A 16437-nucleotide genomic window follows, 5' to 3' on the forward strand; every position below is an offset into this window, starting at 1 on the left:
GTCTGCGTGGGGTGTCCGTGCAGAGAGACCAAGCGTGCGTGGGGCGTCTGTGCATAGTGAGATGGACTCTGTGTGGGGTGTCTGTGCACAGCTGTGAGCTCCTGAGAAGCAGGTGCCCTGAGCTGCTGTGCTTGCCTTCAGTGCATGACCTTCGACGGCAGATGACGGCCCTGCAGAGCCAGCTACAGCAGGTGCAGCTGGAGCGGACCACGCTGAGCAGCAAGTTGAAGGCGTCCCAGGCAGAGATCTCGTCTCTGCAGCACGTGCGGCAGTGGTACCAGCAGCAGCTCGCCCTGGCACAGGAGGCCCGGGTCCGACTGCAGGGCGAGATGGCCCACATCCAGGTACGGCCCCAGATGGGTCTCGTGTGGGACGCTTGCCTTTTCCTAAATTAAAAGTCTTTCTGTTTTTAGATCTCACAGATACAGTTAGAGAAAGTCGTTTAGCTTCTTTTCCACCCTGTAGAGCATCTACTGTCCATGACCTTCTGACACAAGGGGTCTAACAGGTTCTGCTTGATCACTTTTCATTCTGTGATGAGTCCCCCGGGGGGCACCTGTCATGGTCTGAGCCCAGCTCTCAGAGCCCGGGTCTGGGGACTCTGGCACCAGCTCCCGTGCCCTGGTCACTGCCCTCCTGGGACATTGTTTCTGGCACACACGGGGCACAGAGTGTATCGCCTTCCTGGTTGGAGCTTCTCTCTGCTCCAGCTTCTTGACCACCAGGCCTTCCAGCATGAGCACTCTGATTTCTCTCCATTTTGCTGGGGGTGCAAGAGTGTCATCCTTGGATTCTGCACAGGGGGGTGGGGAGGAGCAGGTGTGCGTCCCGGCCGCAGGGTGATGCTGGGCCCTGTGCTTCCCTTGAGGCCTTTCTCTCTGGGCTCATCATGTTCCAGAGGTGCTCGGGATGGTAGCCAAGTGGCCGAAATGCACTTTGGTCCAAATCCTGGGGCTTTGGACTAATTAGGTTGATGAGGGTGCTGAGTGGTGCCTTGGTCTGCATCAGCCTCTGTCTTCTTTTTGGATTTAGCCATGGTTTTGTTCTCTCTCCCTTTGTTTTTCTTTGTTCTGATAAAATATTATAGATTAATTAGAACTTTAATTCTCAAGTAGAAGATGTAAAATACAAACTCCACCAAATGCTCTTTTAAAAAAATCTAGGGCGCCGGGGTGGCTCAGTCATTTAAGTATCCGACTTCGGCTCAGGTCATGGTCACAGTTTGTGGGTTTGAGTCCCGCGTCGGGCTCTGTGCTGACAGCTCAGAGCCTGGAGCCTGCTTGGGATTCTGTGTCTCCTTCTCTATCTGCCCCTTTCCCACTTGGATTCTCTCTCAAAATAAATGAATAAACATAAAAAAAAAAATCTAAGGACATCTGGGTGGCTCAGTGACTGAGTGTCCAACTGTTGATGTCAGTGCAGGTCTTGATGTCAAGGTTATGAGTTTGAGCCCTGCATTGGGCTTCATGCTGGGCATGAAGCCTACTTAAAGAAAAAAAAATTTAGGGGTCTCTGGGTGGCTCAGTTGGTTAAGCATACAACTTCAGCTCAGGTCATGATGTCATGGTTCATGATTCCAAGCCCTGCACCAGGCTCTGCACTGACCTGACCATGCAGAGCCTGCTTTAGATTCTCTCTCTCTGTCTCTCTCCCCCCCCTCCCCCCCTCCCCCCTTCTTCCCTTCCTCCCTGTCCCCAACTTGCACACTCTCTGTGTCTCAAAATGAATAAACTTAAAAAATACTACAGTCTACAAATATATAAAATAGAAATATTCTTAAATTTGTCTTAGATGTTTTAAGCTAAATGACCCTACTTGTACACATTTGTTCTATTGACAACATACTTGGAAATAAATTACCATGTATGTTAACACAAGCTTGCAGTGATAATGCCTTTACATGAGACACAAAACATTTAAGGAAGCAACATTTATGTGCCTTGCCCTAAGTCAGAAATGGAGTTGGAGGACAGAGTGGAGGAGGGGCCCTGGGGAGGACAGTCAGCTGTACCTGCCTTTCTCAGACACCCCCAGAACCCAGGGTCCAGCTTCCTGATTAGGGTTAGGATGTTTTCTTCCTCTTTCCCTGGTAACACAGAAATACCGCCAGGCACATTCAGGAGGCAGCACAGAGCAGAGTGGCCTTTATTCTTTCATTGCCTGAAACACAGTTCCCATCAGGGGAACCCTGATCAGCTGGGTCAGTGGGAAGAGCATGTGACTCCTGATGTTGGAGTTACGTGTTTGAGCCCCATGTGGGGTATGGGGTTCCTTAAATGAATGAAACTTAAAAAATAAAACAAAACAAAAACCCCACAGTCCCAGCAAGTGGTATCTCCTCCTATTCTGGGTAGTTTCCTCTGAGACCCCAAAATTCACAACTTCTGGTCACGTGTGGCATCTCACAGTGTCAATGAGTGTTCACAGCATATCTGGAAGTAATGTGCTCGAAGGTCCAGTCACAGAGCCGTGGGCCCTCAGGCTTCTCTTTGCTCCGCCCTCTCGGGGCTGGCACGCTGTGCTGTGAAGCTGGGCACCTCTGTAAGAGATGGTGGGTCAGAGGAGGCCTCACGGTTTGTGACAGCCAGGGTCTGACCAGGCTGGATGGCTTCCTGGGAATGGCCAGGGTCAGCCTGGTGAGTATCTCAGACAGTTAGGCACTGAGAGGCTGGGGCGTGAGATGTGTCTAGTCGTAGTTGGTCATGTCATTTTTTGGGCAAATTCCAGGCCTTGCTGTCCCTGCCATCCAGGTGAGACACCCCCCCCCCCCACCTTGAGGGTCCTCAGATGAAACCTTCCATGGGAACTTGTGTGTAGGTCTTGCTACAGACTGCGTCTGTAGCCTCGGGGATATGGACCACCAGCCTCTGGGCTGCCAGTCTGCCCCCTTCGGCACACAGAACCGAGACAGCTCAAGTGTCAGGGTGGGTGACAGGAGGGTGGGCGTGAGCCCTGTGTGGTGGGGCCCTGGGGACAGTTCCCCCCGCAGGCCTCACGGGACAGGACCCTCACCCCCACGACTGCTGGAGTGGGCCGGGCTGTGCTTCGGTCTGAAATCTAGCCACTTCCTACCTTGTGGATTTTTTCTCCGAAGGTTGGACAGATGACGCAGGCAGGCCTCCTGGAGCACCTGAAACTTGAGAACGTGTCCCTGTCCCACCAGCTGACGGAAACCCAGCAGAGATCCATCAAGGAGAAGGAGCGCATTGCCGTCCAGCTCCAGGGCATCGAGGTGAGGGCTGGCTCTGCACTGGCTCTTTTCGCACTTCAACATTCTTCAAGGTTACGAAACCTCACAGATACGGATATGTAAACGTTAATACTCTGTGTATCTATTCAGATGTCTGTTAAACTAACCTTTTGGACAAGTAGCAGTGATTTAGGGTTTGGCATTTCTGTTCCTCACATTCACCGTAAGCTCATCCATCTCTTTGATCTGAGTCACTGGGGGTGACTTATCTTCAACTAACCGTGCGGCGCTTGGCCCGCGGTTGGGAAGGTGCCGGCTAGCAGGTGGGGAGGAGGAGGTTTGTATGTGTGTCTCTGAGATGCTGTATTTCTGAAAGCCTCGCAGTGATCAGCATTTTCTTGTCTCTGAGCACTTAGCTGATGTTTCTCTTGAACCGCCAGCAAGCACATGAGCGACTTAGGACGTGGCCATCTGCGTCTGCAGATTGTCTCCAGGGCGGTGGGTCACGGTAGCTCTAACCTGTTCTACTTAGCTGTGAGACCCCGTACGATTTCTTACCCTCTCTGAACCTGTTCCCTTGATTTATGAAATGAGGACGGCGATACCTACTCAGTAGGCTTGTTGGAGGGAAGAAGGAATGGTGCACAGGTCTGGGCAGCGTGTGGCCTGGCGGTTCTGTGCTGAGAGTGTGGAAGGTCGGTGTCCTGACTGGACCATCTCTTGCTTCTCTGCGCACACCCCTGTGTCGTCACAGGTGAGGTGGGTGACAGAAGAGAATCATGTCATGGCAGACACGTGCTTCAGGGACTTGGTGCCAAAGAACTGAAATGATTTTAAGTTCTAAGCTGACACTTTTTCTCGGGAAACACACATAGGTCTTGGATATTATCTACGTAAGCAAATTGTAAAGGATGCCATCCACTTGTCCCCCAGCCTGGGTCTGGGTTTACCAGCTCAATGACAATGTTCCCAGTAGTACATCCCCAAAGCAGGGACACATTGCAGCCTGTCTTCACTTCAGAGGGTGGTCATGGGGGTGTCGTTCGGTATTTTATCCCATTTCTTTTTTTTTTTTAAGATTTAAGTCATGTCTACGCCTAACACGAGGCTCAAACTCACAACCCTGGGATCAAGAGTCTGCACTGTACCACCTGAGCCACCTGGGCACCTGGTTCATCCCATTTCTTAAAGTTGGGTTGTCTGCCTGCTTCTCCCTCAGCCGGTCCTGAGGGTCAGTGGAGTAGACTGGGCGGCCGGAGGTCACCAGCCTTCAGCCCCTGTGGCCCTGGGCTCCTTTGTCTACAGGTTGAGGACAGGACGGTGACAGACAAGGGCCTCTCCTCAGGGTGGTGGGTTTTCCTGCTCTTTAAACAGCACTGTTTCCTGTGCTCAGGCTGACATGTTGGACCAGGAGGCTGCCTTTGTGCAGATTCAAGAGGCCAAGACACTGGTGGAGGAGGACCTGCGGAGGAGGCTGGAGGAGTCCGAGGGCGAGAAGGAGCAGCTGCAGAAGATGGCGGCCGCCGCGGCGGCCCTGGAGCAGCAGCTGGAGCAGGCAAGCCCCTCCCGTGGCCTCGTGTGGATGTCCCGGTGCCACGCACGGCCGTCCTCGTGAGGCCGGCTTCCTGGGGCGCGTCTGTGCGGGCGTGTCCTCCGGACTCATCGGGACAGCACCCCGGGCCGGCCGGGTGCCCCGCGGGGCAGGACGCTGACCCTGGCTCCTGTCTTCCAGCTGAAGCTGACCCTGCAGCAGCGAGACCAGCAGCTCGAGGCCCTGCGGCAGGAGCACCTGGACGTGCTGCAGCAGCTCACCTGCGCGCAGGAGGCGCTGCAGGCCCGGGAGCGCTCCCTGGGGGGCCTGCAGCTGCGCTACGACGCGCTGCAGGCCCGGCTGGAGGAGCAGCAGGAGGACGCCGCCGCCCGGGATGACACGATCCGCGTCCTGCAGACCGAGAAGACCGTCTTAGAGGTGGCCCTGCAGGCGGCCAGGAGCGGCGAGGAGGCGCTGGACCGAGGAGCGCAGCGCCTGGAAGAGGGCACCGCGGAGACGGCACAGATTCTAGAGCAGCTGCGACAAGAGTTAGCCGTCAAGTGCAGCCAGGTACTGCGCTCTGCTGTCATTTCGTTACGAGTGGAGGCCACACGTAAGAGAACCAGGGTGTTCGGTCCTGTCTTTGATCGCCTCGTGGTGTAAACGTGGAAGAGTGCTTGCCGGAGAGGGGCCCACGCCAGCGGGTCACGTGCTTCCCGTCCCGTTAGCTTCAGGGGATGTGGACGGCCAGCGCTGGGAAACCGAGTCGCGATTGGGGTGTTGACAGTTACCTACCAAGAAACCCCGGTTTCTGTTTACAGGCGACGTGGAGCTCAGATGTGGGAAAGGTTGGGTAGAATGCTGTGTGCCCGCAGCGGGGCTGGACATGTGCTAGGGCGGTCGTGTGTCAGCGGGCAAGGGCAGGAGACAGCGGCGTGTGTGGACGCCACCCAGCTCTCTGCTTCTGCGGCCATTGTGCTGACGGCGTGATGTGACCTGTTAACAAATGTTAACACACGGAACAGAAGGACTGTGGGATGTGAGGCGACAGTTAGTGTCCGGGAACGGTTTGCCTTCCACTCCCTGAGCATCAGGCATGAGGAAATGAGTGGCAGGTTTCCCTCTAGGACGTAAAGTGAAAGGAGTCTGTGTTTCCCCTGCAAACGCTGCCCTGGGCCAGGTCACTTGTCAGACGGTGACCTTCTGGGTGGATCTGAATGTGGTTTTACTGTTGGCTCAGTAAGAGGGATGCCAGTGGACCCCAGAGGCACCCTGTGTCCCATTTGAGCTTTGCCTGTGTTGTTGGGGGTCTTGGTGGTGATCCTGTGGACGGGGACGCTGTCCTAAAAACAGGGAGGTGGGGAGGTGGGGTGGTGGCTGGCCTCTCCATCTTCCAGCCTTGGAGGTGGGTCTCCTGACACAGTGACCCAGAGTCAAGCCAGCGTGGGGGGACGGAGCCCCCTCGGGGTAACGTGTGGGCACCTGTGTGCATCGTAGGTGGAGCATCTGCAGCAGGAAGCCACCGCCCTGAGAAAGCAGACACAGAAAGTCAAGGAGCAGTTTCTTCAACAAAAGGTAAAAATGAGTTGTCAGTTTTCTTTGTGTGCAGCAAGCACGTGAAAAAAGTCCCATGTGGTTTAATCACTTCTCTGGAACAAAACTGGCCCAGAGGAAGACAATACGCAGGCCTCTGGCGTGCTATTTAAAGGCGCTCATTCCAAGTGACACCCTCACCCCTTGTGTTTTCACATTTCCAGTCAGGATGTGGCTTCAGAGTGGGGTCGGCATCTGTGACGCAGTCCCGCCCTGCTGTCACGTCAGAGGGCGTGTGCTTTGCCACAGCACAGACGACTCCTCTGTTAACATGTCTGTGAGAAAGTCGTGCCACGATCTGGTGCTGAAGGGAAGTCACGCAGAGGGCGGGGACGCACCTTCTGTGTCCATGAAACTGGTGGAAGCTGTCGGAGGATGCGCGCGAAGCCTGGCCGACGCCGAGGGTCTGGGGAAGGGTGACCCGAGACGCGAGTGGGGGGAGGGCCCGTCGGGCCTGGGGCCTGAGGAAGGTGAGGCCGCCAGGCGACCCCGCCGTGCGCATCACCCAGATGTGTTCAGGTGCGTGACGTGGTGCTGTCGACGGTGTCCTGGACCTGAGATGTGACCTCTGTAGTCCAGGAAGCACTGTGCTGTGGACGAGCCATGAGCACTCTGGTAGGAGCCGCGTGAGCCTCAAGACGGCGCCATGTGCTGGCTGCAGCTGTGTCTTGTTGGGCAGGTGATGGTGGAGGCCTATCGGCGGGATGCCACCTCCAAGGACCAGCTCATCGGTGAGCTCAAGGCCACGAAGAAGAGGCTGGACTCAGAGCTGAAGGAGCTGAGGCAGGAGTTAATTAAACTTCAGGGGGAGAAAAAGTCCGTGGAGGTGGAGCATGCGCGCTTGCAGAAGGAAGTGTCTCACGTCCAGCAGCAGATGGCCGACCTCGAGGGGCAGCTCCAGGCGGTGCAGAGGGAGCGCGACGAGATGGAGACGCACTTACAGGTCTGGGATGTGTTTGACTCGGAGCTGTAGCCAGATGTGCCTGGGGGTATATTGTGTAGGGGTAGAGGGCAGGATGGCCTGGAGCCCCTGTCCTGCCGGGACAGATGGACAGAAGGACGGACAGGCGAGGCCTGGCATCGGGAGAGCCAGAGGAGAGTGTGCAGCGGGCAGGGAGCCGGGAGCCTGCGTGGGGGACACGATGTGGGAGGAGGTGCTGGATTGGCTGTGACACCACAGCGGCTCTGGGAGTTCCGGGCTTTCGGGAGGGGGGGGCCGGGGGGCAACATGTGAAGGGCCCTGTGCCCCCTGGAGGTGAGTGTGGAGGCAAGGGGAACTCGGTCCAGACCCCTGTCCCGCAGACGGGTGTTTACTGAGATAGAGGCTGACAGAATGGTGGGGGGACCAAGGGCTCCGTCCTGTGGGACGTTTCCCAAGTCCCATGAGGTGGCCAGGTGCGACCCAGGTGGGCAGACTGGGGGAGGCTGCAGGCTGGGCCTGGGAGGTGCAGATGGGAGAAGGGGGTGTGAGAGGAGCTGCCGGGAACCAGGAACCTGGGGGGTGACACCTGCAGCATTGACATGTGTCCCTCGAGGTGTTCGGGGCTGTGGGGCCCAGCCCGTCCTCGGAGGCGGAGATGAGGGAAGGCATCCCGTGAGGCTGGAGGCCATCGTCCGTCCGTAGCTCAGTCCTGCGGGTAGCCTTGGTCCTTGGGGGCTGCGGGTGGGAGCCACGACCCAGGGGCTTCCCCCTCAGCCTCCAGTCCTTCCCAGGTCTGCCTCCAGCACCCTGGACCTCTCTGAAGCAGGTGTTTATACAAAGGGCGAACCTGTCTGCCAGGGTCCTCTTCAGGTGTCCTCGACGGTGGCCCTGAAATGGCACCATTTGCCCCCAAGAAGCCTGGTCCTGAGAGTCAGGCTGGCCAGGGAAGGTTTGGTCCCCTCACTTTGTCTTTTCCTCCCTTCTTCTGAAGTCTTTGCAGTTTGATAAAGAGCAGATGGTAGCTCTTACGGAGGCCAATGAGGTGCTCAAGAAGCAAATTGAAGAGCTCCAGCAAGAAGCCACCAAGTAAGTAGACTTCAAGGCATGTGTAGGCGGGAGGGGTGGGTGTGAGCGGCTTTGAGCTCTGCTGGGGACACGCAGCAGTTGAGGGCCTGGGAGACCCTGAACACCCTGTCTGTGGGGCCCTTGCTGAGGAGAGGGAGCACGGGGCCTACTTACAGGCAGCCAGGGAAGTCAGACTCCAAAGTTACAGCTGGAGAGCAGATCCCGCCATGGTTTTGTGGCTGCACGTGGTTAATAAGCACTCCCCTAATATGTCTGTTACATGCTAGTTGTGCATGGTAACGCCTTTCCTCCTGCCAGGTCCCTAAGCAGGGCTAACATTCCCTCTTGCCGTGTGTACGCACTCCAGGTAGCCTTCTGGGGCCTCTCACCCCCATGGCGTGTCCCGGGTCTTGTGCTACTTTGCCTTCATCCTGAAGCTGGAGGTTACTTGTGAGCAGAGTTGTTGAGATGATCGCTGCTGTTTGAGAAGAGTTTGTTTGGAAGGACAGGAATGGTCTCTGTCCTCACGAGATCATCTCCAGGAGGGAGCAGCGCAGATGTGAGCGCTGTGCTGGGCTCTGTGGGGGCAGCCAGCACGGACCCCCACCGTAGGACCGGGCCTGGCCGGAGCAGCAGCCCGCTGGGACAGGGCTGCGGGGGGGGCAGGAGCCTGTGCTTGTGCTGGACCGTCTTGTGGGAAGTGAGTTCAGATTTCCTTCTCTGTCCCTCCGTCGTGCCCTAGGGCCATCACGGAACAGAAGCAGAGGATGAAGCGGCTGGGCTCAGACCTGAGCAGCGCTCAGAAGGAGATGAAGACCAAGCACAAGGCTTATGAGAACGCTGTGGGCATCCTTAGCCGCCGCCTGCAGGAAGCCCTCGCGGCCAAGGAGTCGGCAGAGGCAGAGCTGAGCCGCCTGAAAGCCCAGGGAGCTGGCGGCAGCAGCGACCTCACTCTGCACGTGGGTGACCTATTCGCTCCCGCCGGTCAGCTGGTTGCCTACTCAGTTCTGGGGACCGACGTCCTCACGTTGGCTTTGAACACCTTGAGAAAAAGTCTGGAGAAATGGGGCGGAGCTAGCGTGTAGGCAGCATTTCTTTAAAGTGTGTGTGCAGCAATGTGAGTGCACAGATGAGTCCCCTGCAGACCTTCGGGGAGCACACCGTTCGTTGCCTGCTGGTCAGCGTGGTCTCCCCACTCCTGTCCTCTCCACACCCCTTCAGCATCTGCGGAGGAATTTCCTGGGCGGGAAAGGGTTGTGGGCAGCCTGAGCGCCAGTGTAGAGGGGCCAAGGGAGTATTTGGAGTGTCCAGAGAAGCTTCTTGAAGGATGTAATATTTGAACTGGTCTTGAATAAACAGGAGGCAGAGTAGATGGGGTGCATCTCAGCAGGGAAATGTTCCTGTGCAGGGTGTGCGGGAAGATCTGTGCTGTGTATATAAGGGGTGTGCGGGGTCCAGCAGGGGTCCTGCCGCAGGGGGTCGCGCAGGTGGGGGTCCTGCCGCAGGGGGGCGCCCGGGCGGGGGGGGGTCCTGCCGCGGGGGGGCGCGCGGGCGGGCGCGCGGGGGGTCCTGCCGCGGGGGGGCGCGCGGCGGGCGCGCGGGGGGTCCTGCCGCGGGGGGGCGCGCGGGCGGGCGCGCGGGGGGTCCTGCCGCGGGGGGGCGCCCGGGCGGGCGGATGGTCCTGCCGCGGGGGGGCGCGCGGGCGGGCGGGGGTCCTGCCGCGGGGGTGTGGGTGCGTACAGGTAGGCAGGGGTTGGGTTTGAGCTGGGGCCGGAGTGGGATGGAGGGCGGGCTGACGACTTGGGCAGGGTGAGGTCTCACTCTTGCGTGCTGGGCACTGGCGGCTGGTGGCCGAGGACAGCTGGGCTCGGGTGAGGCTGTGACGGGAGAACGCTTGGACCCCCCCTGCGGTAGCTGAGAGCCGGCGGGTCCAGACGAAGGCTGCAGAACAGCTGGAAGTGGGGGTCACGAAGCACCTGCCCCTTTGGGAGGGACAGCCCGAGTGCCGCCAGTGCAGGCCAGGGGCCAGCGAGGTGGTGGCGCCACGTGCCTGGGTTGAGGGTGGCTGTGAGTGGCTCTGCTGACGGAAGGAAGAGGGACCCTGGGGAGGGGCACCCTACCTGCTCTTCCTGCTGTCACGTCAGGAGGCAAAAGCATTTTGCTCTGGACAATTTTTTAGGGTAAATGGGCGGAGGTCATCCTGGAGGAGGAGGGGGCCGGCAGGGCGGGGGCTCTGGGCGATCAGGCATTTTTATTCCTGTGAGGCAGGGGTCCGAGCTTGCAGCACCCCCAGTGCCTGTGAGTCCGACGCAGGCCTAGGTGTCGCACACCCTGCCCGCCGTGGCCAGTGTGGAGTTTCACCTGACTAGCTAACATGCTTTTTATTCCTATCCAACATCTGTTTAGCGACTGTTTCTTCTTTTAAAATTTTTTTAAACGTTCATTTTGTTTTGAGAGAGAGAGAGAGAGAGAGCAAGCAGGGGAGGGACAGAGAGAGAAGACGACACAGAATCCAAAGCAGGTTCCAGACTCTGAGCTGTCAGCACGGAGCCTGACACAGGGCTCAAACCCAGGAGCGGTGAGATCATGACCTGAGCCGAAGTCAGACACTTCTGAGCCCCCCAGGCGCCCGCAGTTGTTTCTTTTTAAATGAAGTTTGTTCTGCTCTCCTCTCGGTGTAAGAATTTGAGCAGGAAGACACTGTCACAGCTTGGTGTTTTCTTTATTTTCTTTTTTTTTTTTTTAATGTTTTATTTATTTCTAGGAGAGAGAGAGACAGTGTGAGCAGGGGAGGGTCAGAGAGAGAGGGAGACACAGACTCTGAAACAGGCTCCAGGCTCAGAGCTGGCAGACAGCACAGAGCCCAAAGAGGGGCTCAAACCCAAGAACCGCGAGATCATGACCTAAGCGAAAGTCAGACGCTTAACCGACTAAGCCACCCAGGCGCCCCAGCTTGGTGTTTTCTTAACAAACCAAGAATATTACATGCTAGTTTTACCTGCTTACTTTATAAAACGGGAGGAGGAAAATTATCAAGTTGCAATTTCCCTTTACCTTAAAAACATTTCACTGCTTGTTTTTTAACTTTTGGGCTTGCACGCATCAGGGACAGGCTGTAAAGTGCCACGTGGAGCCTGTCATCCCCCATGCGCAGCCTGTGTTCGCTGAGCTGGAACGCAGCGTGAGAGCCAGAGCCCTGGCTTGGTCTGTGCTCACGCTTGTCAGACGGGCCTTCGTTACCAGTCCAGGGAGGCTGGGGTGAGATGGATAGCAGACCCCGTGCAGTAGAATGTCTGAGAAACACACGTCACGTGTGGAGACTGGCGCCTGCGCCACAGCATCGGGGGCGAGTGTGCACAGCACACGTGATGCTGGTTCCGCTCTGCCTGGTGCAGCTTCCCTGCCACAGGTCGTAGGTCCCTCTCCTGTAGGGAGGGAGGGGGGCGCCTGTCACGCGCCTTGTTGAAACCCAGGAGCAAATCCACCTTCCCGTCCTCACCGTTAGGAGCGAATCCAGGCTCTGGAGGCAGAACTGCAGGCCGTCGGCCACAGCAAGACGATGCTGGAGAAGGAGCTCCAGGAGATCATCGCGCTGACCAGCCAGGAGCTGGAGGAATACCGGGAGAAGGTGCTCGAGCTGGAGGATGAGGTGGGCCGAGTCCCGTCGCCGCGCGCTGCACGCGCGCTGCTGCCCCTGCGCAGCTGCCCCCGCGCAGCTGTGCGCAGAGAGAAGGGGCCTGCAGGGGCCGGAGCCGGCCCGTGGCTCGCACCCACCCCCTGCTTCCGTGTGCCCTCTGACCGTGTGGGTCCTTGACGTGCACTCGCGCACGCACACGTGCACTTACTGCTGGGCTCCCCACACGCGTGGTCACCCAGCATTCTCTCAAGCACCCCTCCAACACGGGGTTGTCAGACCATGAGGCTAGAACGTTCCTGGTAAGAATGCTCAGGTTGCAAGTAACAAGCAAACCTATTCCTTTTCATTTTATTTAAAAATTTTTAAATATTTTATTTATTTCTGAGAGGGAGAGAGCGTGAGCAGGGGAAGGCCAGAGAGAGAGACACAGAATCTGAAGCAGCTCCAGGCTCTGAGGTGTAGCACAGAGCCCGACGCAGGGCTCAAACCCACGAACTGTGAGATCATGACCTGAGCCGAAGTCGGACGCTTAACCGACTGAGCCACCCAGGCGCCCCTAGAAAACCTATTCTTGTAAAGAACTTCCCATGACTCTCTGGCCCAGAGATGGTATGGCTTTGGGTGATGCTGCACGTGGCGTTGGAGATGTCACCGGGAGAGAGCGGGGCTGGCGGCTGTGGAGCAGGGCTGCCACTGCACGTGCTGCGCCTCTTGGAGGGTCTGTGGTGGCCCTTAGCGCGGGGCGCTCCGTTTCCGGTGTGCAGGAACTTAGCTCATCAACCAGCACACGCAGTTATGTAACTTCCCAGCGCCTTCCGTCTGTTTCAGCTTCAAGAATCCAGAGGCTTCAGGAGGAAGATAAAGCGCCTGGAAGAGTTGAATAAGAAGCTGGCCCTTGAGTTGGAGCACGAAAGGGGGAAGCTCACGGGCCTGGGGCAGTCCAACGCGGCCCTGCGGGAACACAACAGCATCTTAGAAACCGCGTTAGCCAAGAGGGAGGCCGACCTGGTTCAGCTGAACCTCCAGGTACTTGGACTCCTTTGCGGAGGCAAGGGCTTGTCACAGGCCGGGGAGCTTTCTGTCTGGAGCGGCTCATGTGCCTGTCCCGGCCCCCGAAGCATAGTGCTACCCCATCGCAGAGATGCTGAAACGGGGGGGGGGGGGACCGATGGGTTCTGAAACCCGCCTCGCGACTCTGAGGTGTGGGGCAGAGCTGGGGGCTCCTGATGCTCCCCTGACTGAGGGGTGAAGCGCTATGACCAATCCGTTAGCCTCCCTGCCCAAGGAGGTCCCACTGTTCCTAAGGGGTCCTTCCCTGTGTGATTCACAGCTGGGACTTGAACGCTGCTGGGGCTCTCTCCCAGCCCCGCTCTCAGCCCCTCTGGCTCCGCAGCCTCTCCGAGGACTGGGGAGAGGGCCGGTGCTGCAGCAGCATCTTTGGGGGCAGTCAGCAGCCAGGTCCAGCTGCCGCCTCGAGTTATCCAGCGAGTAGGAGCCTGTAAACTTTTATCGGTCGCCGCCTCCCACCCCGGCCATACCCGGTTGTCTCACGGTGGTGGTATTTGCGTTTAGACTTACAGGCACCCTTTGGGTCCCTTGCTGTGAGCTTGAGTATGGCCGCGCGGTCTTGCTGCCGTCTCAGATTTCGTGTTCTCCAGAAACGGAGTTCTGCCGCTGCGCACTTGTGGGTGGCGTATTGTGAGGCTGGGTGCCGCCGCCCTGCTAGGTTCCCCACGTGGCCCGGACCCAGTGGCCCTGCTTCCTCGGGGGCTCCGCTGGCCTTTGAAATTCGAGTTCTTCCTCACGTACTGCGCCGGTCGTGTGCCGTAGGTCCAGGCGGTCTTGCAGCGGAAGGAGGAGGAGGACCGGCAGACGAAGCAGCTCGTTCACGCGTTAGAAGCCGCGCTGGAGCAGGAGAAGGCGAAGGTGCACAGCCTTAAGGAGCAGGTGTGTGAGGCCCCCCCCCGGTTCTAAACGGCAACCTCAAGAGCCTGTTGGAATGCAGTTTGTCAGTGTCTAAAAGTTGAGCATGTGGAGCCTTGACACCTCAGTTCCCTTCCAGGAATTTACCGTACAAGTGTCTTTGTTGATGTGTTCTGAGAGCAAAGCGTCATCAGAGCATTGGTGACGGTGAGTGGCTGGAGGGAGCCCTGATGTCCATCCATGGAAGAGTGGACTTGCGTTAACCCAGATGCAGTCGTGTGGGCCCGAGACGCGCATGGAGCCCGACAGAGAGTATTGGCTGGGGGAAAATGTCCCACGTGTGCTGTTGAGCTAAAAAAGCCAGCTGCAGAGCAATATGTGACCCCGCTAGTGTCGAAAGTGCCATCGAGAAAGGTGGCTGCATAGACTTCTGCCGTTTCCTGGCTGCTCCTCTCCATGCTCCACTGTCCACCTTCCTGCAGAGGGCCCGCCCCTCTGCCCTGGTGAGCGAGAGTCCTCAGTCCCTCTGTGTTCCCCCCCCCAGGTGCCGCTCTCTTACTCCTCATTAGAACGTAAGCTTCAGGGGCTCCTGGGGGGCTCGGTTGGTTAAGCGTCTGACTCTTGATTTCAGCTCAGGTCATGATCTCATGGTTCATGAGATTGAGCCATAGGCTCTGTACTGTTAGCGCGGAGCCTGTGTGGGACTCTCTCTCTCCTTCTGTCTCTGCCCCTCCTTTGCTCTCTCTCTCTCTTTCTCATACACACACACACACACACACACACACACACACTCTCTCTCTCTCTCTCTCTCTCTCTCAAAAACATTATAAACCCTTACAAAGAAAAAAAACGTGAGCTTTGTGGCTTCAGGGCTGCGACTCATTTACCCTCACAGCCCCAGCGCATGGCACAGAAGGTGGTTGCCACGTCCACACGTGTGCAGGGGTGCGTGTGACCTGGGTTTTGCTGCATCCTTTAAAATTTTCTCCATGATGATACAATAGAGATAGAAAAAAATAGTTCTTTGTATTTGGGGGTGAGACAGTAAAATATTCCTTTAAAACAGGACAGTTTTAAGATCTGTTAAGAATATATTTCCATGACCCCCATTTGCCTCTCCTGCGGTTGATTTTTGTCTCTGGTGTGAAGTTGAACGGAATCAGCCACCCTTCCTACTTTTCTACCCCCAATTTCTATATTTTGACTTACTAATTTTATTCTCCTTTTAATGAAGTTGAAACCAGGAAGCTTGTGAATGAAAGTACTAAGGAAGGTGATGGATATACGATATTAGCTTCTTAATTGTGAATGATTGTCATTTATTTCTCTAAATGAATTTAGTCTAATTGTCCTGATTATATGAACAGCACGTGCTAGTAAAAAGTTAAAAAAAAAAAAAAGTAAAGATTGAAGTATAGATTATTTTGAATTTGCACCTAGTGATAAACCACTGCTGACATCTTCTACTGGAGTTTTTTTTTTTTACTGATTTAAGCGAGTTAGACTTTCAGTGTTCAACTGCCACATGTTGTGAGTATTTTTATTACACTTTTAAAAAATGAAGTGCTGGGGCACCTGAGTGGCTCAGTTGGTTAAGCCTCCAACTTTGGCTCAGGTCATGATCTCACAGCTTGTGGGTTCGAGCCCCGCGTCGGGCTCTGTGGTGACAGCTCAGAGCCTAGAGCTGCTTCGGATTCTGTGTCTCCCTCTCTCTCTCTTTCCTCCCCCCACCCCCAACACTCTGTCTCTCTATGTCTCGAAAATAAATAAATGTTAAAAAAAATTTCTAGGGGCGCCTGGGTGGCTTAGTCGGTTAAGCGTCCGACTTTTGCTTAGGTCATGATCTCGCGGTTTGTGGGTTCGAGCCCCGCGTCGGGCTCTGTGCTGACTGCCAGCTCAGAGCCTGGAGCCTGTTTCGGTCTGTGACTCCCTCTCTCTCTGACCCTCCCCTGCTCACGCTGTCTCTCTCTCTCTCTCTCTCCTAGAAATAAATAAAAATATTAAAAAAAAAAATAAATAAAAAAAAAATAAAAAAATAAAAAATGAAGTGCTGGGGCACCTGAGTGGCTCAGTTGGTTAAGCCTCCAACTTTGGCTCAGGTCATGATCTCACAGCTTGTGGGTTCGAGCCCCGCGTCGGGCTCTGTGCTGACTGCCAGCTCAGAGCCTGGAGCCTGTTTCAGTCTGTGACTCCCTCTCTCTCTGACCCTCCCCTGCTCACGCTGTCTCTCTCTCCTAGAAATAAATAAAACATAAAAAAAATTAAAAAAAAAAAAATTTCTAAAAAAATGAAGTGCTGTTAGTGCAGTTAGATAAGGAAATTAAATTATTAGGAAGGAAAATGGGAGATATTCTTAGAATTTGCTGGTTTCAGAAACCTTGGGGGAAACCATTGTTAACTATGAAAAGACTACTGTGTCATAAATGCATAATAATTGGTGGCCTAACTGCACTTACTTGGTATGATGGAAAAATGTATTCCTCCCTGAAAACATGAACTATGACTGATTTTAACAAGAAATATGCAGATATACTTGAAGAGGACTATCAGAACCATTTAGATCAAGGGGCACCTGG

At 56.0% G+C, this 16437-nt stretch overlaps 1 protein-coding gene across 5 annotated transcripts in view; it reads left to right on the forward strand.

The window, feature by feature from the left end:
- Nucleotides 1–16437, forward strand: part of GOLGA3 (golgin A3) — a 46425-nt gene that overhangs the window by 23663 nt on the left and 6325 nt on the right. For all 5 annotated transcript variants that reach the window (XM_039222762.1, XM_039222764.1, XM_039222765.1 and 2 more), the window contains 11 exons: nucleotides 142–344; nucleotides 3095–3232; nucleotides 4584–4745; nucleotides 4923–5291; nucleotides 6219–6296; nucleotides 6994–7257; nucleotides 8228–8322; nucleotides 9044–9260; nucleotides 11807–11950; nucleotides 12767–12964; nucleotides 13769–13885. In XM_039222762.1, coding sequence (XP_039078693.1) covers nucleotides 142–344; nucleotides 3095–3232; nucleotides 4584–4745; nucleotides 4923–5291; nucleotides 6219–6296; nucleotides 6994–7257; nucleotides 8228–8322; nucleotides 9044–9260; nucleotides 11807–11950; nucleotides 12767–12964; nucleotides 13769–13885 — 1985 coding nt within the window. The remainder of the gene's footprint in view (nucleotides 1–141; nucleotides 345–3094; nucleotides 3233–4583; nucleotides 4746–4922; nucleotides 5292–6218; nucleotides 6297–6993; nucleotides 7258–8227; nucleotides 8323–9043; nucleotides 9261–11806; nucleotides 11951–12766; nucleotides 12965–13768; nucleotides 13886–16437) is intronic.

This window comes from Hyaena hyaena, unplaced genomic scaffold, assembly GCF_003009895.1.
Source record: "Hyaena hyaena isolate Hyena2069 unplaced genomic scaffold, ASM300989v1 scaffold_1186, whole genome shotgun sequence".
NCBI classification, from domain to species: domain Eukaryota; kingdom Metazoa; phylum Chordata; class Mammalia; order Carnivora; family Hyaenidae; genus Hyaena; species Hyaena hyaena.